At 53.1% G+C, this 27,006-nt stretch overlaps 1 protein-coding gene across 6 annotated transcripts; it reads left to right on the top strand.

The window, feature by feature from the left end:
• The first annotated feature begins 1,524 nt into the window (after window positions 1-1,524).
• On the top strand, window positions 1,525-23,672 carry MAP7D1 (MAP7 domain containing 1). 6 transcript variants are annotated; one of them, XM_077150294.1, is made up of 18 exons: window positions 1,525-1,850; window positions 13,573-13,920; window positions 14,116-14,184; window positions 14,760-14,923; window positions 15,715-15,820; window positions 17,226-17,336; window positions 18,417-18,539; window positions 18,636-18,793; window positions 18,886-19,031; window positions 19,527-19,855; window positions 20,152-20,329; window positions 20,421-20,559; window positions 20,684-20,788; window positions 21,089-21,142; window positions 21,333-21,372; window positions 21,466-21,556; window positions 21,679-21,872; window positions 22,060-23,672. In XM_077150294.1, exons 1-18 carry the CDS (start codon window positions 1,805-1,807, stop codon window positions 22,068-22,070), a joined length of 2,412 nt encoding a protein of 803 aa, XP_077006409.1. In that variant the 5' UTR covers window positions 1,525-1,804; the 3' UTR covers window positions 22,071-23,672. The 6 variants fall into 6 exon arrangements, with proteins under 6 accessions (XP_077006409.1, XP_077006411.1, XP_077006412.1 ...); XM_077150296.1 differs by having other exon boundaries at window positions 15,715-15,829; window positions 21,499-21,556; XM_077150293.1 differs by having other exon boundaries at window positions 1,526-1,850; window positions 15,715-15,829.
• Window positions 23,673-27,006: the final 3,334 nt, after the last annotated feature.

Genomic DNA, 27,006 nt, shown 5'->3' with positions numbered 1-27,006 from the left:
TGGGAGACCTGCCCTGCCTCCTAATCTCCTTTTACCTCCTGAAGCCCCCTCATCATCATGCTTATTTACTGAGCACTTCATTTATGAATGCTAGGCACTTCATTTTCATTGCCTTACTTAATCCTTGCAAAGACCCCATGATTCTTCACGGCACTTTATTTTCCTGAAATTATAGATATTCAGGAAAAGTTGTCAGTTGTTTTAAGATTACCAGCTGCAGTTGCAGGCCTCCTATCCTCGTCCTTTTCTAATGCTTTTGGGCTAGAGGAGGCACTATTCTCTCCCCAGGCATTCCCAGGAGGGCTCTGGCCTCTAGCTACTCACACCTCCCAGGACTGGCTGCCCCCAAGGCTGCAGGAGACCCAGACCCTTTTGTTTGCTAGCCTCCCCTTCCAAGTGGCTGCTCACTGGAGCTGCTCAAAGGAGACTCTGGCGGGAAAGGGGGGTGGCTGAAGAACATCTCACTGGGACTAATCTCTGGACAATGGAGGAACTAGAGAGCAGTCCCTGCTGAGGTCAGGAAGAAGGGCAGAGCTAGGGGTGGGCAGGCCAGCTGTGCCTCCTCCCCCTCTTCTCCTCAGTCAATCCCTGCGGCACCATCATCGATCCACCTTCCCAGCAAACTCCCTGCTCTCTGCCCCAGGCTGGGCCTGATTTGGCTTGAGGCCCTCACCTCAACTTGGAACCCACAAGGGGATTGAGGGATCCACCCAGGGGGTTGGGAGACACAGCTACTATGGGGAGTCAGGAGGGGCTCACACCCTTCATCCATAAACTGCAGGGGGAATGGGTGATGGGGAAAAGTGCTTCTGGGGAGATTGGGAGATTGGAGGGGTCTCTCCATGGGGGTGGAGTAGGATCAAAGCCACGACCACCCAGTTTGGAGCTGAACGGAGGGTACCAGAAGATTAGAGACCTGGGTGAAGCAGCAGTGGAGGACTATAATTACCCCAGAGGAGCAGTGAAAACACCAACCATAGGGGGCTGGAGGATGGGCAGCAGCAAGACTCCCATTCCAGCGATCATTGGGGGAGAGAAAGCGTAGCCTTTGCTGGGGGGGTGGGGTAGCTCTTCATGTGACACTCCTTCCTGCCCCACGACGGCCCCGGGCCGATTTTATTTCAGGTGGGTTTGGGAGAGAATTTAGACTTGGAGTTGCTCCCTCAGCCCGACAGCTCCCAGGCTCCAGAGTGGGATCAGGGGTTCCCAGGCCGGCTCCCCCACGCTCCCCCCAGTCCCAGCGGCGGGTGAGTCACCCGAGCGCTCCCTACATAGTCGTCTCGCGCTGCGGCGCGTACCAACGCTGGGTTGCAGGGAGAGGCAGCTTGACGGGCATCCTCCTCCAACCCTGGCGCCCCCTTCGCCGCGACCGCAGAGGGCGGCCTCGCGAGGTTCGAGGCCTCGAGCTCCCGAGCGGGGGCGGCGCGGGCGGGGCGGACGCCTGGCGGCGCAGTTCCCGGGCCCTGCGGGGGCGGTCCTCCCCGCGCCGCACTTGGTACGCTCCAGCCGCGAGGCCAGGCCCAGCCGGGGCTGTACAATAGGGCTGGGCCGCGGCCGCGACTGGGCCGGCGCCTGGCAAGGAGCGGGATCGCGGCCAGAGCCGAGGGACAGTAGGCGAACGGCGACTCCGAGCGTCGCAGGCCACCAGCCGCTCCAACCGCGACGTTCCTCGGCGCATCCCCGCCTCCGAGTCGTTGCCAGCCGGGCTGGACCGGGCATGATGCGCCGCGGGACCGCCTTCCTGGCCGCGGCCGGCCGCCGCCGTCATCGCTGAGACCCGGAGACCCTCGGTGACGCTGCAGTCATGGAGAGCGGCCCGCATGCAGAGCCGGGCCCCGACGCACCCCCAGGTATCCCCCGAGCCGCGCAAAGGAAGGGGTGGGGGTGGGGGTGGGGGTGGGGGGTGGGGATCGAGGGGCCGCAGGAGAGGCCGAGGATGGGGCCGGCACACTGGGCGACGATCCTTCCCCCGCCGCGCCCTCTGAGCACTTTGAAGTTTAAAAATAAAGGCTGCGGTGGCCGCCGAGGCTCTGGGCCGCCGACGCATCTTCTGACAGCTGCCCCCTCCCCCACCCCGGGCGCCGGGACTCCCAGGGCGGCGGGATCCGCGGGAACCCGCCCCTAGAGTTGTTGGGGTGACCCTCCTGCCCCAGCTCAGCGCTGTCTCGGCTTCCCCACCCCCACCCCTTTCCTGCTCCACCCCAGGCCCTAAGTCCTCTTCCACAGAGCTGCGGCTTCTGTCCCCATTCTCATGCTCGGTGGACACGTGTGACCCCAGCCTAAATGTGTGTGTCGGGGGTCCAGATTCTCAGGCCTGGCGCCCTGCGTTCCGAAGCCTAGGCTCTGCGTCCCCCACGCCCAGGCCCTGGCCAGACCTCGCCCCCACCCCACCCCTCCAGCTGCCGCGCAAAGGGCCTGTTGCTGCTGCCCGCGAGCCGGGAGTGGAGGAGGGGAGCAAGGAGGAGGTCTCTGGCGAAGGCTGCCAAGTAACCCGCCGGATAAAGGCGAGGGGGAGGGGGAGGCGGCATTGTTAGGGGCCAGGGCGGGAGCTGGGGAGTGGGTCGCCTCCCCGGCAGCCTGGCCTACTCCGGAGCCCACCCAGCCCGCCTTAGGGAAGAGGTGGACAGAAGTAAATCTGCTTATTCTGCATTCCCTCCTGCGCAGCCTCTCTGGGCCTGAGTCTGTCCCTGGAGAATGGGGTGAAGGCTCAAGGCTGCGCTCGAGGGACCTGCCACATCATTCCCAGGCTGGAGCTTTGGCCACCTCCCCCCTTCACACACACTTTCCAGTCCCCAGACCACCAAAGCTCCCCTCCCGCACTTCCCCCACCCCGCCAACCCCCCGGGCCCAGGACTTCTGCAAATCCCATTCGGATCTGGGAGCAGCTGATGAGGGGGTGGGGAAAGGTTTCTGGTTGGGCCTGCCTGGTGTTGGAGGGAGGCGATTTCTTTTTCTCCCTCTCCCTGGAAGGGAAAGGGAGGGAAGAGCATGATTACTGAGGACCCAATTTTTGTTCCCACTGACTCAGGGGGAGGCGGCCCTATCCCCACACCCCCATGGAATCCTGGAGCCTAATCCTGTCACCTCCCTGCCCCGTGGGGTGTGGGCTAGGATGAAACAGTCTGTGAGTGCGGAGAACCCAGAATAAGGTGGGGCCGCTTGGCTGTGGGTGGGCTCCTCCCTTTGCCAGCATGGGTGTTTAGAGGGGGCCATGTGGGTGTGGGAGTTGGGAGAATGTGGAGGGGAGGCTGGTGTGGCTGGCAGGTTTGTAGGTTGTACTGGAAATAAGGTTGCTTGTTTCTCTCTTGGCTCAGCTGAGCCTGAGAGGGGACACCCAGGGAGACCCAGTCTAGATCTGTCTGCTAACTGGTCTTCTGCACCTGAGGTCCCCTGGTACTGGTGTGTACATTGGGGCCTGAAGGAGAGTGCTGATTGGGTCATGGACGAGGGAACTGAGTGGGCAGTGGTTTATAATTAGGACATCCCAAGGCGGGATGCTTGGACTGAATATGAAAGCATGGGAGGGATGCTTGGCAGTACTGGGGGTGCCCAGATGGGGGTGGTGACTGCATACAGTGTCCTGCATTGGGACAACTCTTTTATACACAGGTGTCTAGATGGAGTTATGGGAGAACCTGGACAGGGATGGTGGCTGGTCCCTACACAGAAAACTTGAAGGTGGCAGGGTCCCCTATGAAGCAAGGGTTTCTTGGGAGTAAAGTTAATTCAACAAGCCACCAGCACCTGGCATGTCCACAGCATATGCCCTGTGAGAGTTTGAGGCCGGGGATGAGACTTGAAGTGCTCATGGCATGGACCCTACTCTCTTTGAGTCCCTTTGCCCACTTACACACTAAGCATGAAAGGGAGGCAGCATGGAGCAGGAGAATGAGTGTGGTATCTCTTTTTGGGTGGAAATCCTAGTGAGCCAGTTACTGGCCATGGATTGAGGCCAGTGCTCGAGCACTAGTTTCTGGCCCTGGAAAATGGCGATAGTATAAACAACCTTACAGGGTTAAGGTGAGGGCACTCAGACACCCACAGTAAAATGTTCTTACCGTTGTTGTGCTCACTGGAACTAGTGCCAGCAGGCCAGGCTGGTGCATGGGAGGTGGGGATGGGAACTGGGAGTCCATTTGGTTAAGAGTGTGGACTTAATTTATTACTGTGTGACCTCAGGTAAGTTGTTGAAACTAATTCTTACATTTTCCCGTCTATAAACTGAGGATAATGCTAGAAATTATCTCCTAGAGACCTTGAATCATTAGATTAGATGAGCGCGTAAAACACTTAACCCAGGCCCTGGCACATAGTTAGTACTCGATAAACACTGCCTATTTTATTGGTTATGTTGTTTTAAAAACAACATGAATTATTATGTTTAATCCCTTTGGAGTTCTGAAGACTAGGTGATAGATAATTAGAACGTCAGGAGGCAAGTGTGAGGCAGAAGGGAGGGTGGAAGGAAGTTCTAGACAGACATGAGCCAGAGTGTATCTGGGGAACAGCTGTCCCTTTGCCTAGAGTGGCACAGCAAGAGCTGGGTGCAATCGATAAGCCATTACACCTGAGTTGCTGACCCACTATATGCATGGCTTCGTGCCCTTGGGGGCTCTTAGTCCAGTGACAGAGGCAGATGTGCAGAACACTGCAATCTGGAGATACAATGATGATACCTGTCAGAGCAGTGGGCTCTTGGAAGGCTTCACAGAGGAGGAGGCATTTGAGGTGGACCTGAAAGGATGAGCAGGAGTTGGTGAGACTGACACAAAGGGCTGTGGCCAGCCTGGCTGGCATCTCCTACCAACAGCTTGGGGTGGGGGTAGCAGATCCTTGAGCTGGGGAGCCCAGTAATAAAGCCTCTAATGAGCCCCTAATGTGCAATCATGCAAATGCAAATGAGGAGGAAGGGTCACTAGGCCAGCTCAGGTCACTAGGCCAGCTCACCACTCCTCCTTGGGATGGACACTAGAAGTTGATGGGGTAGGGCTGTGGGAGGGGAAAGGGGCTGAAAGCCAGGCCCAGACTAGAGGGTGGCACTTGAGACTATTCGGACAGGTCTCAGTTGACCACATGTCCTTGGGTCCCCACTGGGCTTTGGGGCCAGTGAGGGAGCCGTCTAACCAGGCCAGATAATGCAGCTTTGTTGGCATGTGGTAGCTCTGCCTGGCACCCCGGGGCACAGCCTTCAGTGTTCCCTCCATCACCTCTCAGCTGCAGCATGAGCAGAGAGAACACTGTTGCTGGGATAGCACTAATCGTCAGTCTTTAGAGGAGAAGACTTGGGCCAGGCATAGACTCCTTGGTGGACCAAATTATCTCCCATTTATTATCTCCCACTCCCATTTATCACTCTCCTTTATTATGGGCCTTCTCTGGGCTGGGCACGATGCTAAATATGTCACATGCAGTGTCTCATTTTTTCCTCTCTCAGTGCCATCAGTAGGACTATTATTATCCCCATTGTGCAGACAAGGCTCATCGGAGAGGCAAAGCCACTTGCCCGAGGTCACACAGATAGGAGTCAGCAGAGGCAGGACCTGAGCCCAGGTCCATCTGACTCCCAAAGCCTGTGCACCAAACCTCTATGCTATTCTGCTCCTGGGCATTGGCCCCTGCTGAGTGGTCATGGCCAAGCAGGATGGTGACAGGGTCTGGCCTTCTCGTTCATAACTGGTCTTCCGTGGACATCTCGGTCTTGGGGACTCTGTGATGTATTCTCTGACAGGCAGAGTGGAGCCAGTCTGCATTTCCCCAGAGCCCTGCTAAGGTCAGAATCCGAGTAAGTCGGACCGGAAGGAGGCCCTGGACCCAGGTGGTGGTGACAGTACAGCCAGTGGGCCATCATCAGTCCCTGGGCTGAGGCTGGGCCTCTGCTCTCAGCATCTGGGCCCAGCCTGGGTAGCCCTGCTGGGGCTGAAGGAGGGACATGGTGGGGCCCGGGCTGCGGGATGGGGTCATTTCCTGCCGCCTAAAATAACAGGAAGTGGGTGCTCCTGATTGGAGGCTGGGAACAATGGCCGCCAGCCGGTCAGAGAGCTCTTTCGGATCTGTAGTCTCTGCTGGTCCCCGGCTTTACCACCCACAGAGGCCTGTGGCCTGGCCCCGATGTCTTGCTGCCCAGGTTCTGAGGACTGCCTGGAACATCTGCCCCACTCCTAGTGCATTCCCACTCAGAGCTCAGCCCCATCCAGGCCTGGAGTGATGCTGCGCCTCTCAGTTCCCTCGGTTCCATCCCCCCAGGGTTTCCCTTCCTGCCTGCTCCCCATCCTCCCAGCCCAGAGCTTTCCAGAAGGAGGGTACTCCAGGCAGCCGCCCCACCAGGCAGCAGGGTGAGGGGACAGGCTCTGTCACAGTGGCTGGGCTCCAAACCCAGCCTGCTCCTCTGCAGGCACTTGGCTTAAGCAAGTGTCTTAATCTTCCTGAACATTTCCTCATTAGTAAACTAGGGCTATGACGGCTGCCTCATTGGATTGTAGAGAAGGTTAAGTGAACGCATGCTTTTCAAGTGTTTACACCTGAGCCTGATACAGCCATTCGTTGCTGCCGTTATAATCAGACTTTCCCTGGGTCCAGATCAGGGAAAGTCCGAAAGGCAGAGGGCAGAAGTGGCCTGGAGCCTGGATGAGGCTGTGTAAATATACTGGGGACATTGTGTCTCTGTGTGCTTGTTGTCTGTGCTCGGGGCAGATACTTGACTCCACGTGGGGTATGTGTGTGTGTGTGTACAGGCTTCTGTGTACACCCTCTGATTCTGAACTCCAATAAATCTGTTTCCTGTGTGAAACAGAGAGAGGAACAAAAATAATTTCTTGTCTCTTGCCATTGTGCGGGGCTCTTTCTACATTGTCTACATAGTCTGGGTGTCTCCCTCTCTATTGTGTGTACATGTCCGTCTCTCTGCTTCCCTGCTCTCTGCCCACCTGTCTGCCTCCCTGTCTTTGTGGCATTGCCACCTGAGGTACTGATCTCTATTCTTTTTCCACTCTCTCCTTCATGCTTCTGCATCTCCCATGCTCCCCGCCCAGGGGTGCTGCCAGTGCACACCCCCTGCCACCGCCTCCCCCTAGCTCTCCCAGGGGCACTCCCTTGCTCTGTCCCCTAGAAGTGGGCCACTCTCTCCCCCGCCATCCAGGTGCCTCACTTCCTGCCTTCTCGTGGCCAGCCCGGGCAGGAGTTTGCCTTCCCTGCATTCCTGCGCTCTGAGCTCAGGGCCTCCCCGCCCCACCTGTGCCCTTCACTGTTGTGGGGGGAACCCCCCTTGATCCTCCTTTGTGGGGGAGCCACCAAATCATTTCCTTCTTCAGAGAACAGGCAAGAGCCTCAGGGAGGGGTGACATGACTTCCTACCAGAAAAAGCATGACATAAGGGCTTTGTCATCAGACAGACCTGGCTTCATATCCTATCTGTGACACTGACGTGAGCAATGCACTTAACCTACCTGAGTAATAGTTCTCTCACCTGGAAACGGGGCCATCGGAAAGTACTTTCTCTTTAGGGTTGTTGTAAGTATTAAATAAGATAAAGGAAAGTGCCTCGTATATGATTGGGCCTCAGAAGATTAAATTGTTTCCCTTCCTGGGCTCAGGGCCTAGCAGGGGCCCAGGGATGACTGATGTGAGCAAGACATTTAGGATTTAGAGGCTAGACTTTGGAGCAGTTTGTGAGACTGACTATAGCTTTCCACAGAACCCCTGTCCACCCACCCACCCACCCACCCATCCATTCAACCGTCGAGGCATTCATTAGCAGGCAGATCTATTCTGTGCCAGGCAGACCCTCTACAAGGCCCCAAAGCTGCAGCAATGACGAATACCCAGTCCCTTCTTGCTATGAGCTCTCACACTAATGGGGGGTGGGGTGGGTGGCAAGCAAACAGAAAAGCTAAACTGAGTTATCAGTGTTGTGAGAGGAATATTTGGCCCTGTAGGAGCTGTTGGGGCAGGGAGAGGGTGGAAAGGAGAGGAAAGGAGAGCCAGCTCCCAGGGGTGGAGACACGGGAAGTTAGCACCCTGAGACATGTGACAGTCCCTTTGAGGGGCCTGGCCTAATCTTTCCACAGACCCCAGGCACATCCTCTCCAAACCTCTTTTGGGGCTCTTGAGAACACAGGATTTTTTGACTCCACCATGCACCAGCTCCTGCACCTTTGCCCTGCCAATGCTCTTTTTCTGTGTTAAGAAATAAATACAAACTATCTCTCTCTTATCCAGTTCTTAACAAATACTTCTGGTAGATATCAATGTAACAATGTAAAACTGAAAGTGGCTAAAGCTGCACTGTCTGACATAGACCAAAATAACATAAAATAAAACTGAGTGGCAGAAACTCTCATCTGGTGATTGAAAGTGGGGAAAAAATCAGAAATGGTTTAACCGTACCATATAGATAATTAACCATGGAATTAATTCGGCTTGATAGAATTTGTTCCAGATACCACAGTCCCAATGACATTTCATCAGGTTTGGCATAATTCAGAGGAAAATATTTGTATTCAGGGTCAATAGTCCGCCAGGTCAGAAAAGGAGTTCCAAATGTCCTGTTTGCCTCTCGAGAAGTTTTTCTTGTTGAGCTACTAGAGTAAATACTCATTATTATTTTTATTAATGTCTCAGTGGCTTAGTCTAGGAAGCTGTACAAACTTATTAAGATGCAGTTGCTTTGCATCCCTTCAAGTGTTTATCCCTTTGCAATAAATTGCCTCATAGATTAACTCTTTTTTTAGGGTAAAACCAGTCTTCTATGTGTGCCTGCTTTAGGCTTGGTGGCCTCAGGTTCGTAGTATAGGGCCTTATTCTCATTTAACACTATTTCATGATTGTTTCGATGGACTTGGTTGGTGTTACGGTGGTGAGCAAAACAGACCTGGTCCACTCCTCTTAGGGCTTGCTCACAGTTGAGGGGGAAGCTGACAATAATGAATGAACCCACCCATGGAAGTTTAAAATTGTTCCTGTGTCAGTGCTCCAAACAAGAGGCACATGAAGCCAAGAATATATATAATGAAGGGATTCACCCCAGTTAGAGAAGCCAGGGAATGAGGAAATGATGAGTGAGCTAAGATCAGAAGGGCAAGTTAGAGTTAACTAGGAAAAGAGCATGTGCAAAAAGGTCCCATGGCAGGAGGAAACATGGATGGTTATTGGAATTAAAAGGTCAGTGTGACTAGAGTGCAGAGAGCAGGATAGAAGAGGAGATACAAGTGGGAAAGGGGGACAGAGGGGCATGACTATACCAGACTTATAGGTTGAGTGCAAAGAGTTTGTCTTTATCGTCGGAGCAATGGGAAGCCACTACAAGGTTTCAGATGTCAGGGAGTGCCATGATCAGATTTGCATTTGGAAAAGATTACTCTGGCTGCTCAGTGGGGAGCAGCGTGGGGATGGGTGCAGGGAGAGCAGTAGGAAGACTTTGCAGTCATCCAGGTAAGAGAGACAGTGATGATATCTGCCAGGGTGGAATTCATTCATTTATTCATTCAACAAATAGCTATGGAATGCCTCTGTGCCAGCCTCCTTGGCCCTAGAGATACAGCAGCTAACAAAATAGACAAAAATCTGTGTTCTCCTGGAGAGTATATGCTAGTGGTTGGAGACAGTATTCAAGTGGTGATAATGCTTGTCGAGAAAAATGGAGTTAGAAAGAAAAAAGTATAGTTGTAAGGAGGAGGGAGGGTTCAGGTATAGTTTGTTGTTTTAAATCGGGGGTCAGGGAAGGCTTCAGTGACAAGTGACATTTGAGTAAAGACCAGGAGAATGGGGGGGGGGGGCAGAGAATTCTCTGCAGAGAGAACTGCAAGTACAAAGCTGTGAAGCAGGAGCGTGCCTGGCATGTTTAAGGAACAGCGAGGAGGCCAGCGTGGCTGGAGGAGACTGAGCAAAGGGAGAGAGGAGATAAAGTCTGAGAGGTGACAGACAGGAGAGGGCCTGGTAGGCCAGTGATGACTGGTTTTTCCTCCCTGTATGATGAGGAGTTGTTGAAGGATTCTGGCAGAGAAGTAACATGGTCTGATTTCTTTTTAAGCAAAATCACTCTGGCTGTGATGTTGGTAAAAGACCAACATTGGAAACCCCCAATAGGAGCAGAGAGCCTTTTACAAGAGGTGATAGTAGCTTGGACCAAGGTGGTAAAAGTGGAACTAGTAAGGAGTGATGGGATTTGGATACATTTAAATATAGAGACAAAAGGATTTGCTGAGGGCGGGCAATGGTGGCTCAGTTGTAGAGTTCTTGACTGCTATGCCGGAGACCCGGGTTTGATTCCTGGAGCCTGCCCGTGCCAAAAAAAAGGATTTGCTGAGATATTATATATGGGGTGGAGGATGAGAAAAGAGTCTGAGATGACTCCAAGGCTTTTGGCCTGAGAAATTGGAAGGATAGCCTTGCCATGAACTGAGATGGGGAAACTGGGGGAGGAGCAGGTTTGGGGATCAGGAGCTCAATTTTGGATGTGTTAAACTTGGGACATCAGTTAGACACCCAGGGGTGTTAGTAGGGAGTTGCATGAACGAAACTGGAACTCAAGGGAGAGGTCAGGGCTGGAGATATAAATTTGGTTGTCATCAGCAGAGCGATGGTATTTAAAGCCGTGAGTCTGGATGAGATCACCCAGGGAGTGTGTGTAGACAGAAAAGAGCTGAGGTCCTGGCCTGAGCCCTGGGGCACAGCAGCCTTAAGAAGTCAGGAAGTTAAGGAGGGACCAGCAGAGAAGACTGAGTAGTCCAGCCAGTGAAGTAGAAGGAAAACTAGGGAAGCGTGTTGTTTTCAAAGTCAAGTGAAGAAAGCATTTCAAGCTGTGTCAAATGCTACTGATAGGTTGAGATGAGAACTGCGAAATGGCTACTAGATTTAGCAAGGCAGAAGTCACTGATGATCTTGAGAAGAACAGTTTCATGCTGTGGTAGGGGTGAAGGCTTCACCAAAGTGGGTTCTTATAGCAGAGATGGGGAGAAGTAGACAGATTCTTAGGGCAGCTCCCACTTATGGAACCCCTCCTGTCAGGTGCTAGTGATGTTGCATCTACTTGCTGTCCTCCACAACAACTTGGTGAGGAAACTGAGGCTCAGGTAGACAAAAGGTGTGCCCAAGGTCCCAGAACAGAGTCAGAAGGTCCATCTGACACTCAAGTCGAAGACCTTTCCATGCCACATGCATCTGATACCCAGGTGTAGGTCCCTTCCAGGCCTCCTCTCTCCACCCAGGTTCACGTCAGATGGATAATTGGGACCTAGCTGGGAATTCACCATCTGGCCCGGTGGGCGTGATTTGCCTAGGTGTCGGCAAATACCCGCCTACCCATTTTCCTTGCGACACCTGAAGCATGTACTGGTGTTAGAAGAATGGGGATAAACAGGCCTCACCCTCAGCCTTCGAGCTTAGTACACACCCAAGTTTTAGCCCAGACGGTCCTGGGTTCAAATTCTGGACCCACCATGTGCTAGTTCTAGGACCCTGGCCAAATCATTTCTCAGGGTGAACCTCAACTGCCTCATCTGTATAATGGGGATAAGAATCTGTCTCTCAGAGTTGTTGTGAGGATGATCCTGGCACATAGTAGGCGCACATGAAATGGTTGCCACTGGTTAGTTTTATTGCCACTGGAGTTGGTAAAGGCGTTTGCAGCTGGCTGGGAAAAAGATTGGAAGTGAGCAGGCAGCTGTCTTGAGCTGGTATGGGGAGAGCAGGGTGGACTATCATGGGGATTAGCAGCTGGCAGAGTTGGAGGGGCCTTTGGGGAAACAGGGCCTTGGGGGGATCTCTTGCCTAGAGCCCAGGAAGCTAAGAGGGAAAGAATGAGGGGAAAATAGCATGAGCCTCAGGTAATTTCATTGCATAATGTGAATGACCTCATCTTCTGCCTTAACCAGAGGCAGGAGGGTAGAAGAGGAAGCCCAGGGACTCTGGGGAAGATGCCTGTGTTCAAATCCAGGCCCCTCCAACTTACCAGCTGAGTGACCTCAAATGACTTAACCTCTTTTTGCTTTACTTTCCTTACCTGTCTGAAACATATTTATAGTGCTTTCTTCAGAGGTATTGTCAGTGAGGATTAAACGAGTTAATATATGCTTTGAACAGAGAAAGTTCGCAATAAATATACAAATGTTAACGGTTATTGTAAATAACTAACAGTCATTACAATCCTGTGAGGTAGGGTACTATTTTATCTGTATTTTATGGACAAGGAGCTATGGCACGGAGAAGGTCTGTAACTAGCCTAAAGTCACACAGGTAGTTAGCGGGGTAGCCAAAATTCATTCTCAGATAGCCTGACTTCAGAGCCCAAACTCAACTACAAGACTCCACTGCCCCCTTGAATAAGGCACTAAGTGTCCCAAAGGCAGTTCCTTAGGTGTGCCTCCACTCAGCCCCCTTCACATGCTGTAACCCACCTCCTGAGCAAGCCAGAGGGCCCAGCATAATGGAAGTACCCAGTGAGAGCCAAAAATTCTTCCTTAGATTTACCTTCCAAAGCACCCCAGCCCTGCTCCCTAAGCCCAGGTCAGTGGCTATGCACCCTTGCCCCTTCCCCGATCCCCTCAGTGCCCACAGAGTAGCAGCAAATGGAAACAGGGCTCAAGAGGCAGACGCTTCCCTTTGGGAGACCTGGCAGCTTCATAAGACCCACAGGAAAAGGGAGGGGTGCTTGCTGGCACATGAATTATGCCATGCCCAGTGCCAGGCACTTTATGACACCTCTACTACCTTGGGCTTCTACCCCCATTTTACAGATATGGAAACTGAGGCCTAGGGAGGTTGCTTGCCTTGCCCAAGGTGACCTGCTGGCCCTCTCTTCGTTCTTCCTACTTTTCTTGGTGAAAACAGAATTGACCCCAAAGCCTTTCAACTGCCCCACATTGTCCATGTGTACATACATAGTGTTCATACACATGTACATATCAAATTATGAGTCTTCCTTATTTGGCACTTTGGTTTCTTTTCCAGGGTACCTGAAATATTAATATTTTAAGAGAAGAAATATGGTGGAAAAAAAATTACAAAGTGGATATATCTGGTTGCCCCCACACTGGGGATTTTAGCAACATGGGCCCATGCTTAGGCCCAGAGATAAAGCATAGGGTGAGGGAGGCAGACACAGAGACAAATCATTACCATTTGGTGCATAATAAGTATTACAAACTTTTTCTCAGTTCTTTCAATACACCCTGTCCCTTTCTTCCCCAGGGCCTTTGCACATGCTCTTCTCTTTCCTAGAAACCCTCCTGCCTCTCCTCCTTGCTTTCCCAACTCCAGTTCACCCTTCATATTTCAGCTGGGTCACTTCTCCCGGAAGCCCCACAAATATAGGTTAACCTCTAATTGCCTGGTTATTTGCTTAACTGCTCTACTGGAGGATGGACTCCACCAAGGCAGAGACCACAGCTGTTTTCTCACCATTATATATATATCATCAGCATCTGGAACAGTCTGGCACATAGAAGGAACTCAACTGAATATGCATGCATGCATGAATGAATGAATAAGTCAGTTGGACGAGGGAGACAGGCTGTGTGTTGAAGTGATTGCACAGATGTACTATCTGACCCTGTCTCCTCTCCTGTGTTGGTCTTCCAGCTATGGCAGCCAGGATCCCCCCAGAGCCAAGACCTTCTCCAGAAGGGGACCCCTTTCCACCACCACCACCACCGCCGATGTCAGCCCTGATCCCTGACACTCCCCCGGACACCCCTCCTGCCATGAAGAACCCTGCTAGCCCTAAGCAGCTCCCAGTGGAACCAGAGAGCCCCTCAGGGCAAGTGGAGCCTGTGCCAGAGCCCCCACAGGAGTCCCCTTCCTCAGAATCGAAGAGCAGAGGCCCCACCCCGCCAGCCACAGGCCCACGGGATACCAGGCCTCCTCGAAGGAGCAGCCAGCCATCCCCAACGGCAGTGCCAACCTCCGAGAGCCCTTCCACCAAACAAGGTGTGTGTGTGTGAGATGGCTGACCCCTGTCCCAGGCCCAGTGCCCTGGGCTCAAGGTCCCAGCCCTGGATGATGCCACCTGGGGGAGATGGGGAAAGGGATGGGGAAGGAAAAGGGGAAGGAGGGTAGGGCCTGAGGCTGACCCTCTTTCGGAGAGCCTTTTGACCTAAATCCGTTCTTGCTTCCTCTGCTAAGATGCGAAAAAGGCAGGAGAAAGGCACAAGCTGGCTAAAGAGCGGCGAGAAGAGCGAGCCAAGTACCTGGGTAAGTATTTGGGAAGCAGCTTTGTCATCTTCATTATCGTCAGCATCACCATCAACATCCTATTAATAACAGCTGACACTCCTGGAAACTTAATTATGTACTCTGTGCTAAGGGCAGTGCATGCACTATCTCATTTAATCCTCCCTACAGCCTTGTGAGGTATCACCCCCATAATGCAGATGAGAAAACAAACTTAGACAGATGAAACCAGTGGAGATTCAAATCCAGAAGTCCCATCTCATGCCAGATCCCATGCTCTTCGTCACAGTTGGTGGAAATCTGCCCAGCAGTTCCCCAAATCAGGCAGAATCTTGCACTAAATAACTTATTTCTCCTTCAGCCCTCAGAATCCATGAGGCCAATGAGGGAGAAATAGGCTTCATTCTGAGGCCTGCGCCTGTCTTCATGAAGCCCTTCAATTTGAGGAGGGGTCTGAGAGGGGAGGCTCCCCCTAATCAGGCAAGAGAAAGACCCACCCAGAGCCGGGGTAATAGGAAGGTCATTTGGAGGGGATACGCTTGGCAGGGCCCCCTGCAGAGCTCCTCACAGCTCACCCTGGGCCCCTTTCCCAACAGCGGCCAAGAAGGCAGTGTGGCTGGAAAAGGAGGAGAAGGCCAAGGCGCTACGGGAGAAACAGCTCCAGGAGCGCCGGCGGCGGCTGGAAGAGCAGCGGCTTAAAGCCGAGCAACGACGAGCGGCCCTGGAGGAGCGGCAACGGCAGAAGCTGGAGAAAAACAAGGTACGTTCGTGCCAGTTTCTGAACTGGGCGTGCATGCATCTGTGTACATGTGGGTCCGCACACCTGCATCCTGGCTGAGTGGGCCCACATATGTGTGTGCAGGCCTCTGCGTTATCTGTGTGTCCGTGGTTATACCTGCGTTCACATCTCTACTTGTGTCTTTGGGCGTGCAGTATATGGGGATCTGTGCCACTGCGTATATGTTTGGTTCTACCCTGCAGGTGTGGATATCTGTAACCGTGTGCACTGTATGCACGTGTGTTTGAGTGCACGCCCCCCCATGGGCCTGTGTTTTTATACATGCACATGTGTGTCTGTGTGAGCACAATTGCTCCACCCCATGAGTAGTGCTCTCCCTTGAGCACTGGTGAGGAAATGGAGGAAAAGGCAGCCTGGGCCTGCCTGGGGGAAATCATAGCCCTAAGGTCTGCTCTGAGGGCCACAGGCTGAGGGAAAAGAGCCTCAACTTCAGGGCCCTCAGTGCCAGGACCACATGGCCCTACCGGGGGTGCCCCAGACTCAGGGGAGTCCCACCATGTCCTCAGAGAGACAGTTCATGCATCCAGGAAGTGACTCAAGAACAATGAGCATCCCCAAGAACAAGTAGAAAGGGATCTGTGCCAACGGTCCCTAATCATAACAAGGATTTGGTAACCTTAGTTACCTGCAGTGAGTCAGGAAAAGCTTCTGGGGGTGGGGCAGTGTCTCTGGAGGGACAGAAGCCCTTTCTTCCAGGTATGATGTATGATTCTGAGCCTGGATCTCTCTTCTCTCCCCCTTTTCCCCTCCAGGAGCGCTATGAAGCAGCCATCCAGCGGTCCGTGAAGAAGACCTGGACTGAAATCCGGCAGCAGCGCTGGTCCTGGGCAGGGGCCCTGCACCACAGCTCCCCAGGACGTAAGACCAGTGAGTGGGTGGAGGGGCTGTAGGTCTTGTGGGTGGGTGGGTGAGGCTGAGGAGTGGGGGAAGGGAGCAGCTTAGTACAAGGAGCTGGGGGCTCCCTGCTGCAGGTAGTGCCTTGCTTCATGTGAATTGTATCTTCTAGAATGGTCTGTAAAACAAATTGTCCCTTCCCAACAACTGCCACTAGCATGTCAGAGAGGGGTTTTCTTCATTTTCGTTTGCTCTTCCAACCCCTGTCAATTTAGGATTAGGCTCCTCTCAATTATTTTCAGTGAATGATACATAAAAGAGGACTTTAATGCCCTGGAGGCACTCAATAGTCATAGTAAATTCTCACCCCCTATGTGCATTCCTTGGAAAGTAGATTTTTGCCTCTGGATTTTCTTCATGTAGGGTGGTCATAGGTTTTGGTCTTTGATGCTTTGCTGGCCTGTATGTATTGCTGTGTTCAGATGTCTTTATGTAATGGCAGGATGGCAGGGTTCAGTATGTCCAGCTGTGTATGTGTCAGTGTAGATGCTCACGGATCTGTGTGCCCTGTGCCTTAGTGTGTATTGGCTTTGGAGTGTTGTGGCCTTGTATACCTCAGTGAGGGCTTCCGAATCAGGAAGAACTGGGTTAGGGTCCCGGCTCTTACTTTGCTGTGCGACCTCGGATAAATCATTTATCTTCTCAACATTTCACTTTCTTCATCTGTACAATGGAGATAAGCATACCACCTGCCTTCAGAGTTGTAGATAGATGTTTGGGGGGATCAAGTGAGCTAACCTGTGTGGTGTCCAGCACATGACAAGTATCCAACAAATGGTAGCTATTACAGATATAATAGCTAGGGTGCTTCCAGGGGTTTGTGCCTGTGTATGCCTCTAGGTCTGTGCATGTCTCACACTTAAGCATACTCATTGTATATGCCTGCATCTGCCTGTATTTGTCTTTGTGTGTCTCTACGAGTATCTGTATTTATGCAAGTGACTTATGACTGTGGGTTGTTCTGTTTAGAAACGTCTCTGCATTTATCCAAATATGTGGGTGTTGTATCCATGGCACCTTGGCCGGGCAGTGTCAGCAAGTGCCAGCGCTGGGTGGCTGGGGTGGATGGTTGTAGCGCCCCCTGCCCTGGGTAATGGTTTCATCTGGCCAGGAAGGCTATAGTTTCTCAAGATTTCCTCCATCTCCCTCTGTTCCTTCTCCGTCGGCTCCCCCAACCTGGGTTATCTCTGGTTACCTACCCCCCTCCCCAGGACCAAGTCTACCTCCTCACCCCACCCTCTACCCCCATCCTAGCCTGCCCACTCCTTCCTCTCTCACCCTTCCCGAAGAGCATCCTGCATGGAAGGCCTCAGTGCCCCCCCTGGCTCCTGTCCGGCCCGGCCCTAATGCCGTGTCTTTTCCCCTCCAGGTGGGAGCAGGTGCTCTGTGTCGGCAGTAAACCTGCCCAAACATGTGGACTCTATAATCAACAAGCGGCTCTCAAAGTCCTCTGCCACGCTCTGGAACTCCCCCAGTAGAAGTAAGAGAAGGCCCAGCCCTCCCCTCCTCCAGAGCCCTTTGTAGTCCCCACCGAGCCTCCTCCAGAGCCCAGCCAGAACCCCAGGCCCCCAGGGTCCTCATATACTCCAGGTCTCCACCCCTACTCTACCCAACCTGGGGCTCTGTCCCCCTGGGGGAGCCGGCACTTGGGTCTGGACCCTGAGGACAGAGCAGTGCCCTGCAGGGGAGGAGAACAGAGACAGAGGACAATGTCCCCACAGACAGAGATTTTAGCAGAGGCCTCAAGAGCAAGCTGGAAGTGGGGGCTGGAGGTGGGAATGTACAGGTACCCTCACCTTCAACTACAGCCAGCTGGCCTGGACCAAACCTAGGCAGGTGGCCTTGTCCCCCATGTGTCAGACTCGGTGCTATGTGTGTGGGGGGGTCCCTTATTCAGGCTGCACCCTGGAAGACTCATTCAATCTTGCCCTTTCTGCTTTCAGCACCCCAGCCATGGTCTTGGTTCGCTCCAGAGCTGTGGCCAACCCAGGGTGCATGGTCTCTGTGTTCCCACCATGCCCTGGTGGTCAACATATGAAGGGGCCATGGTCAGAGTTATTTATAAGCTCCTCTAGTTTTTATTTGGTTGTTCTGTTGTCTAGCAACTAAATCAGCTGCTGTCCCAACCCCACCTGACTGAGGCTTAAAAATAATCCAGCAGCTGAGAGAACAGAGCAGGGTGGCCTAAGGCAGCCAGGCCTCCAAGCAGCCTCTCCCTGGCACAGGACTCCTAAAAGCTGAGTCCTTCCTGAGTGAGAGGGACACAAGGATCCTCACTGTTCTAAATCTCTTGGGGCACATGCCCACAGACCAGCCCCCTGAAAGCAGGAGGGGCAGGGTCCTACACTGGGACATGGGGATGAGCAGTTGGGTCTGCAGTAGAGGTCCATTCCCCTGAGCCAAGGGACAAGTGTGGCCCATGTGGTGTTGGAGGGAGCATCCTCCTGGGTGAGAATCCTTGTGCTTAGCACGGGGTCTGTACCTGGCCATCCCCCTATGCCTCTGTCTATCTCTGATGGCCCCTTGCGGTGACTGGCTTCACCTGGCCTTGTCCCTCCAGATCGGAGCTTGCAGCTGAGCGCATGGGAAAGCAGCATCGTAGACCGCCTAATGACGCCCACCCTCTCCTTCCTGGCACGGAGTCGCAGCGCAGTCACTCTGCCCCGCAACGGCCGGGACCAGGGTAGGGGTCACGGCCCTGGGACCCCTTCCACCAGGGACGTGGCAGGGGCTGGCCTTGTTTCTAGGCCGCATCCCAACCGCATTTATGCCTCTGCAGTCGTACCCTTGTGCCCACGCTCAGCCTCTGCCAGCCCTCTGACACCACCGTGCAGCGCCCTGCGAAGCGTGCACCGCTGTGTCCCCTCCGGGGAGCGCCGCAAGCCCAGTGCCGGGGGCAGCCCTGCCCTGGCCCGCCGCCGGCCCGAGGCCTCGCCAGTGAGTGGCCGCTGTGCATCTGCGCAGGGTGGGGACAGGGAGCCCTCAGCTTTTTCCTCGCTCACCGGTTCCCTGGCCTTCCGCCCCTCTAGCTGCAGAAAAAAGAGAAGAAGGACAAGGACCGGGAAAACGAGAAGGAGAAGAGCGCCCTGGCCCGCGAGCGCAGTCTGAAAAAGCGCCAGTCGCTGCCTGCCTCCCCACGCCCGCGCCTGTCCGCGGGCACGGCCTCTGAGCTCAGGTGGGGGAGGGGCGGGGTGCAAGGGGGGGTCCATGACGTCACCAGGTCGTTCATTTACAATATTTGTTCGGCACTCACCTCTAGCATGAAATTTCCTTGAGGGCAATCTTTTTTTTCTTGCGTGTTCTGATCACCCCAGCACCTAGAACAGTGCTTATCACATGGTAAGCACTCAACAAATACTCCATGAATGAATGAATGAAAGGACATGCCAATGTTCCAGGTGCTAGAGACACTTGGTGAGCCAAACCGGCCCTGTGCTTGCTCTTATTAAGCTTACCTGCTATTGGGAAAACAGACGCATTCATCAGAGAAGCTCACAAATGAATATGTAATTACAAACTGGGCTGTATGCTCTAAGAGGAAATAATAGGGTTCCATGAGAGCACATAAGCTGGGAGTGCTGAAGTAACCTCGGGGGACTCCTCTGAGAAATATACAGGGAGGGGGGAGGGCACTCCGTCCTCAAGGTCTAACCCTTCCCTTTTCTCTCAGTCCCAAAGCCAAGGCTCGGCCGTCCTCTCCCTCCACATCCTGGCACAGGCCTGCCTCTCCCTGTCCCAGTCCCAGCCCAGGCCACACTCTGCCCCCAAAACCACCATCCCCCCGAGGCACCACTGCATCACCCAAGGGACGAATTCGGAGGAAGGATGAGACAAAGGAGAGCCCCAGTGCAGCAGGACCTGAGAACAAGAACCAGACCAAGGGCAGGGCCGGTGATGAGAAGGAGCCAGCAGCCCCAGCCTCACCAGCCCCCTCGCCTGTGCCCTCACCCACCCTAGCCCAGCCCCAGAAGGAGCAGCCCACAGTGGAGATCCCTGCAGGTGGGCGTGAAGAGAGGGTACCCAGAAGTGGGCAGGGCCAGAAAGCTTTTCCTGGGTTGGGGAGGTGGTCAGGGCTGGCAGCCACCAGAAATGCCTGGGGCCTGAATGTTGGGAGACAGAAAGAGGAGCCCCTGCCCTCAGCAGGTCCAGGCCCAGATCACAGGCCAGAGTTAAGGACCTCACCACCCTGAGTTGATGGCAGGGTCACCTTGAGCTCCAGGAAAAGTGGGGACATGCAAGGATAGTGGAGGTGCCAATGCTGCTGTGCTAACTCCTGGCTCTGGATTCCGCCCCAGGTACTGCTGTCCTCATCTCACCCCCAGCCCCTGCGCCCCCAGTGACCCCTAGCAAACCCATGGCTGGCACGACAGACCGAGAGGAGGCCACTCGGCTCTTGGCTGAGAAGCGGCGCCAGGCCCGGGAGCAGCGGGAGCGCGAGGAGCAGGAGCGAAAGCTGCAGGCCGAACGGGACAAGTGAGTGCATCTTCAGGCACTAATAGATCCCTTAGAGGGGCTGATGGAGAAGAAGCTCGGGACCAAGCCCCAAGTTTTCTCTGTGTCGCAGGCGAATGAGAGAGGAACAGCTGGCGCGGGAGGCCGAGGCCCGAGCCGAGCGCGAGGCGGAGGCCCGGAGGCAGGAGGAGCAGGAGGCCCGAGAGAAGGCGCAGGCCGAGCAGGAGGAGCAGGAGCGGCTGCAGAAGCAGGTGCCCCCCGGCGGGCCGGAGGGCGGTACCGGCTTGGGCGCAGGCGCCTCCTAGTGGCGGGCCGGGGGTTGGCCCGAAGGGCAGGCTGGAATCCAGCCGCCCAACATTCTCGGGGTCTTGGCAGAAAGAGGAGGCGGAAGCTCGGTCCCGTGAAGAAGCCGAACGGCAGCGGCTGGAGCGGGAAAAGCACTTCCAGCGCGAGGAGCAGGAGCGGCAGGAGCGTAGAAAGGTGCACCACGCGGCCGCTGATGGTGGGGGTGGTCCTAGGCGCGCTGGTGGGCGGGGCTTGGTGGGGCGGGGCCCTCTACTGGGCTGGGTCCCGGCTCTAGTAAGGGAGGCTGAATGGAGCTGGGTGTGTGGCTCTGCCTTGGGATCATGGACCGTAGGACGAGAAGCTGGGGCAGGTTTTAGTTCCTGGCCTGGAAGGGGTCAGTCTGAGCTTTGAGGGTCCTGAGACCACAAAGGCTGATGGAAAGTTTAGGATTAGAGCAGGGCTTGAACCTAACTGGTGTGCGGTTTCCAAATACAGCGTCTGGAGGAGATCATGAAGCGGACTCGGAAGTCAGAAGCTGCTGAGACCAAGGTCAGGATTCCCCCAGGGGCAGTGCTAGGAGTGAGGGTCTATGTGAGGAAAGGAGGCTGGGGGAAGGGCATTCAGGGTCAAGGAAGACGAGGCAGCTCGGGGTCTGGGCTGAGAGAGAGAGGAATTCAGTACCTGGTGGGGGTGGATCCAGATGTGCTTCGAATCTGACTGCTCTTCCTCTTCAATGCAGAAGCAGGAAAGAAAGGAGGCAAAAGACAATTCCAGCCCAGGTAAAACCCCTGTCCCTCCTCAGCCCTGTCCCTATCTTCAATCCTCACCTGCCTCACCAGCCCCTGGTTAATGGCCTTCCTTCCTGGTGTTAGACCCTGTGAAGGCCATGGAGTCTCCCCCCTCAGGGCTGCAGAAGGAAGCTGTGCAGAAGGAGGAGCTGGCCCCGCAGGAGACTCAGTGGAGGTATCAGCTCCCAGTCCCAGGGACCCTTAGCAGGGAGATGGGGTCAAACCAGGGCTGTGGGTTGGCCTGGGCCTTACCAGGCTGTTCCTGATGTTACTGAGCGTTGGCCTCTCCATCCACAGCATGCCAAGCAAGGAGTCTCCAGGATCCCTGGTGAACGGCCTTCAGCCTCTCCCGACACATCAAGAGAACGGCTTCTCCCCTAAGGGCCCCCCCGGGGATAAGAGTCTGGGCCGAACGCCGGAAGCACTCTTGCCCTTTGCAGAAGCAGAAGCCTTCCTCAAGAAAGCGGTGGTACAGCCCCCGCAGGTTACAGGTGAGGACCCCTGATTCCTCGATACATATCCATCCCTCTGCAACAGCCTTCCCTGGACTTCCCAGCCTTGCCCTCTCTTCTTCTAGCTCTACCAGAGCTCCACTCCTTCCACCCTAAAGACCCCCAACCATCTGGACCTTGAAGGTGTGGTTTGTCCTGATTGTGTCTCCATCCCTTCTTTCTCCAGAAGTCCTTTAAGGGATTGCCCTGGATCCAGAGCATCTATGAGGGCTCCTCTGCACCGTGCACCAGGATGTCTGGAGGAGAAAGAGACAGAATAAAGCTGGAAGTGACCTGGGCCCCTGGGGGTGGGTCTTCTCTCTTGTTTTAATCTGCACCTTATAAACTGATGTCTCTTTGGCCAGAGCCAGACCCTGCCCCACAGTGCACATGTGTGCTCATATGCACAGACAACCCCCTCCCCCAATACACACATACACTCACAGCCTCTCTGGCCTCTTCATTTGAGGAAGGGCCATCTGTAGTATTTGCTTCGGTTTGGTGGGGTACAGTGGATGTGAATACTGTATATAGCTTTTGCTCAGATGCCTCTGCATGGAGGGGGACAGGTGCAGGAGGCAGACCCTCCCCACAAGGCTCCCTGGGGAGATCTTCCTCTCTTTATTTAACTGTAACAGAGGGGGAACCCAGGACTGGGGATGGGGGGTACCTTGGGCCACAGGATACTGGTTGCTTCAGGGGAACCCATGCCCCCTGCCCTCGCCTGGAATCAGTGTTATTGCATCTGATCAAACTTCTCCAGAAATAAAGTGAAAATAATTCTGCCAGTCCTGTCTATCCCTGGGGCTGGCAGTAGGGATGGGAGCAGGGGGCCTCTTGAATTCTAAGACTTTATGGAATCTAGAGCCTGGGGTGGAGTGGGTTCGGTCCTCTCCTGGTAATACCAGTCCTAGACTCCCTGCCCTATGGTCTTCCAGGTTAGTGTGGAATTTGTTCATTTACTTATTCAACAGATATTGTGTATTCTTTACTGGTAGTGGGCATGGGTGCTGGGGATGCAGTCAAAGGAAAAGATGTAACCTTGGTCCTGATGGTAGCGAGTAAGTGTCATAAACACTACGGGTTGCTTTCTCAATATCCATTCCCAGCTCTTCTTCTTTCTACACAGAATCCTGATTTTGTTCAAATGGCCATCTTCTTCCTAGTTGCCACCCTATGCTTCATCACAAGTCTCAGGGGTGAATCATAGTTGTAATGAACTAAAAAATGATGGTCCCAAACCTCTCATGAGTGATTGGTCTAGGCATACACACATAACACAATTCCAGTCAACAGGCATGAAGACACTTCCTGAGGGCTCTAGGAAAGCGTTCCTAACTTTGGAAAAAGAATTCAATGTGGTAGGCAACCTCCAAGATGATCTCTGATGTCCCTGCCTCCTGGCATTCACATCCTTGTGTGGTGCCCTCCCATATTGTACCAGGGCTGGGGCGAGTGAGCAGTAATAAAGCAGAAGTGATGGTTTGTCACTTCCAAGGTTAGACAATTGCTCTCTTGCTCTTGGGTTACTTACTCCAGAGGAAGGGAGCTGCTATGTTTGTGAGCAACCTAATGGAGAGGCCTACATAGCAAGGAACTGGGCCTTCTGCCAGCAGCCACATCTATAAGCTTGGAAGCAGCAACTCCAGCCCCAGTCAAACCTTCTGATGACTTCAGCCCTGGCTAACAGCTTGGCTGCAACCTCATGAAAGACTCTGAGCCAGAACCAACCAGCCAAGCCTCTCCTGGTTTCTAACCTTCAGAAACTGTGAGATAATAAATATTGTTTTAAACTGCTAAGTCATGATAATTTGTTACACAGCAATAGTTAACTGAGGTACCTAATGAGAAAACCCTGCTTATACAATAGGAGGTTTTCACATGATGCCTGGAATTGCTGCATCCGTCCTGCTAACCAATCTGAGGACAAAACCAATACTGATGATGGCAGAGCAGAGAGATGGGGGAGAACCTGGGTCCTTGAGAAAATCACTGAGCTGCTGAATCAGCCAATCCTACGAGTCCTACCTTTGGAATTGTGCCTACCTAAGATAACTTTCCGTATAGCTTAAGTCACTGTGAGTTGGCTTTTCTGTTATCTGTGGCCCAAATCATTCTAACTCACATAGAGACACAGACAATATATATATAATATAATTTCCAACTTGTGAGATACAATGAAAGAAATGAACTGATGAAAGGATGGGCAATAAAACGAAGAAGTAACATTTAAACTTGAAGGGTCAGGAGGAGCCAACCATAGGGAAAAAAAAAAAAGCAGAGAGGAGTTGCAGGTGGAAGAGTTGGTGTGTAGGAAACTCCAGAGGAAGAGTTGGGACCAGTGTCGGTGGGCATTGTGTGGGGGGAGTAGACAAATAGGGCTGGAGAGGTCTGCGGGGGCATATCATATTGGCACCTCTACCTCATTCGCATTCTCAATGAGGTAGAAGTGCCAGTATTTTCCTGAAGGGCAGTACTCCCTGAACACTCTTCTGGGGAAATCATTTACTCATTCATTTATTCATTCAATAAATTGTCTGGTGGAGCCCCACCCATGTGCCTGGCACCAGCTAAGCACCAGAGGGGAACAATGGTATGCAAAAACCAGATGTGGTGCCTGCGCTCCTGGAGATTCCTGGCAGAGAGGAAGGGCATTAATCAAATGACCACAGAAACAAGTGTAAAAATACAAAAATGTAAATGCTATGAAGGTGAAAAATAGGGAGAAGTAGGAGCATATAATAGGGAGACTTGGCCTAGATTTGGAGTCAGATAAGATACTGAGATAGGATTTGTAGTTAAGCTGAGATAGGATGAGTGAGTCGGTGAACAAAGTCAGAAAGGTAGAGGAAGGAGGGGAGGGAGAAGCACTTCCCAGGCGTGGGGGTGGAAAAAGTATGTGCAAAGACCCTTCAGGGAAGGAAGCACTCTTGACTATCTGGAGGATTGTAAGTCCCGTGACAGTGAGTCTGTTTTTGCTCACTACTGAATTCCCAGAGCCTGGTACATAATAGGCACTCACTCACTATTTGTTGAATTAAGAAAGGTCCTCTGGGTAGGTGGAGCTTGGCGTGAGGTGAGTCAGACCAAGCAAGGCCTTGTAAGGCTATGGTCAGGAGCTTGGATTTTATTCCAAGGGCCATGGGAAGCCATTGAAGGCTTAAATAAGAAGTAAGGATGACATGATCAGATTGTTGTTTTTATTAGCTTAGTCTGGCTGTTGGAAAGGAAACTGATTGGTAGAGGCTTGACTGTAAACTTGGAGAGCATTAAGAAGTGATTGCCAAGATCCAGAGATGAAAGATGAGAGAGGCTTAGGCTTGGGAGAGAGAAATGGAGAGACGTGTGCAACATAAGTTTACTTAGTCATTCAAGAAACATTTACTGAACACCTACCATGTGCCCGGCACTAAGCAAGGTGCTGGAGACTTTCAAGTGAGCAAAAATTGATGTGAAACTTACAGGCTACTGGAGGAAACAGACATTAGTCAAATAATGTTTGTCTTAGTTCTCTAGGGCTGCCATAACAAAGTACCACAAACTGGGTAGCTTAAAACAACATGAATTTATTGTTTTGGAGACTAAAATCTGAAATCAAGGCATCAGCAAGATCATGCTTCCTCTGAAGTCTGTATGGAAGAATCTGTTCCATGCCTCTCCTGGCTTCTGGCCATGGCTGACTGGCAATCCATGGCATTCTCTGCCTCGGTTGTCACATGGCATTCTTCCCACTGTATCTGTTCACTTTTCCCCTTCTTATAAGGACACGAGTCAAATTGGATTAGGCCCACTCTAATCCAATTTGGCTTCATCTCAACCATCTTCAAAGACCATCTTCAAAGACCCTATTTCCAAATAAGATCACATTCTCCGGAGGGGGGTTAGGAGATGAACTTGTCTTTTGGGGGGACACAATTAGACCCATAACAATATTAAAAACTGTACAATCAGAACTGTGAGAAATATGTGAAGTCTGTGGTGCTAGAAGACTGAGTCATGAGAGCTCTTACTTGGTCAGCGAGGTCAGGGAAAGTGTCCCTGAGATAGTGCTGCTGGAGTTGAGATCTGAAGGAGTAAGAGTTAAGACAGAGGGTGGGAGTCCAGGTGGAGGAATCAGCATGGGCAAAGGCCCTGCAATGAGCTGTGTGGATAGTGTAGTTGGAACATAGGGAGCAGGAGGGAGAATGGTACCAGGAGGTAAGAAGGACCAGACCATGCAGAACTTCATGGGTCATGCTAAGAGTTTGGTCTTCATTGCAAGAGCCTTAGGAAGCAATTGGGTGGGTGACACTATCAGATTGGCAATTTGAAAAGAGCATCAGGGCTAATACCTGGTGAAGGAACAGTGGAGGAGTGGTAGTGGTGCTAGAGTGATAGCAGAAGTCCAAACAGGAGCCCCACCCCAGGTGAGAAATGATAGGCATTTGGTCCTGGGAATGGTAGAAGCCACGAGGTAGACAGAAGAGGTGAAAGGATGAGTTGGACAGGGGGAATGAGAAGGATGTGTCAAGTATGATTCCAAACTTTCCAGATTGAGCATCGGATGGATACTGGTGTCATTTGCTGAAAAGAGGAACTCTGGAAGAAGGCCAGTTGTAGGGGGACATGTCATGAGTTTGTCCTGGCACTCCTGGGATAGCAATTTCTTGCATAGGTCTGGTGCCCACGAACCAGGAAAGCAGGAGGACAGAGTGCAGGGGGAGTTCTCAGAGGGGAGCAGTGCTCAGGAGACTGGGTGGATTCTCTGGCACAGCAGGATTCTTTCCGGAAGTCCCAGGCTTTGGAAGAATTGGCCCAGGCTTCAGGGAGGCTGGCTTCCAGGTCTGATTTCCTGCTTCCCCCACCTCTTCTCCAGGAGACTTAGGAATGTCCGGTCTGTTCTAAGCCCCGAGTGAGACTGAGGAGAATGGATGCAGAGGCAGCTCCCCACCGCGCCCCGCCCCGGAGAGTCCACCCTTTCTCCAGAACAGGTCCAGAAGACAACCAACGCCCTTCCCTCCTCCTCCTTCCTCCATCCCAGCGGCCAACACTCCTGAACTCGGCTTCTCTTACAATCCTCCTCACACCCCTTCATTACCAGGTCTCCCCTTCGCCACCAGGGTGTGTGTCCCTCCAGTCTAGGCAGGCCTGCTCG

Source organism: Tamandua tetradactyla, chromosome 2, assembly GCF_023851605.1.
Source record: "Tamandua tetradactyla isolate mTamTet1 chromosome 2, mTamTet1.pri, whole genome shotgun sequence".
Classification (NCBI taxonomy): Eukaryota; Metazoa; Chordata; class Mammalia; order Pilosa; family Myrmecophagidae; genus Tamandua; species Tamandua tetradactyla.
The sequence above is the reverse complement of the archived record's forward strand: the minus strand, read 5'-3'. Positions and strand labels throughout refer to the sequence as shown.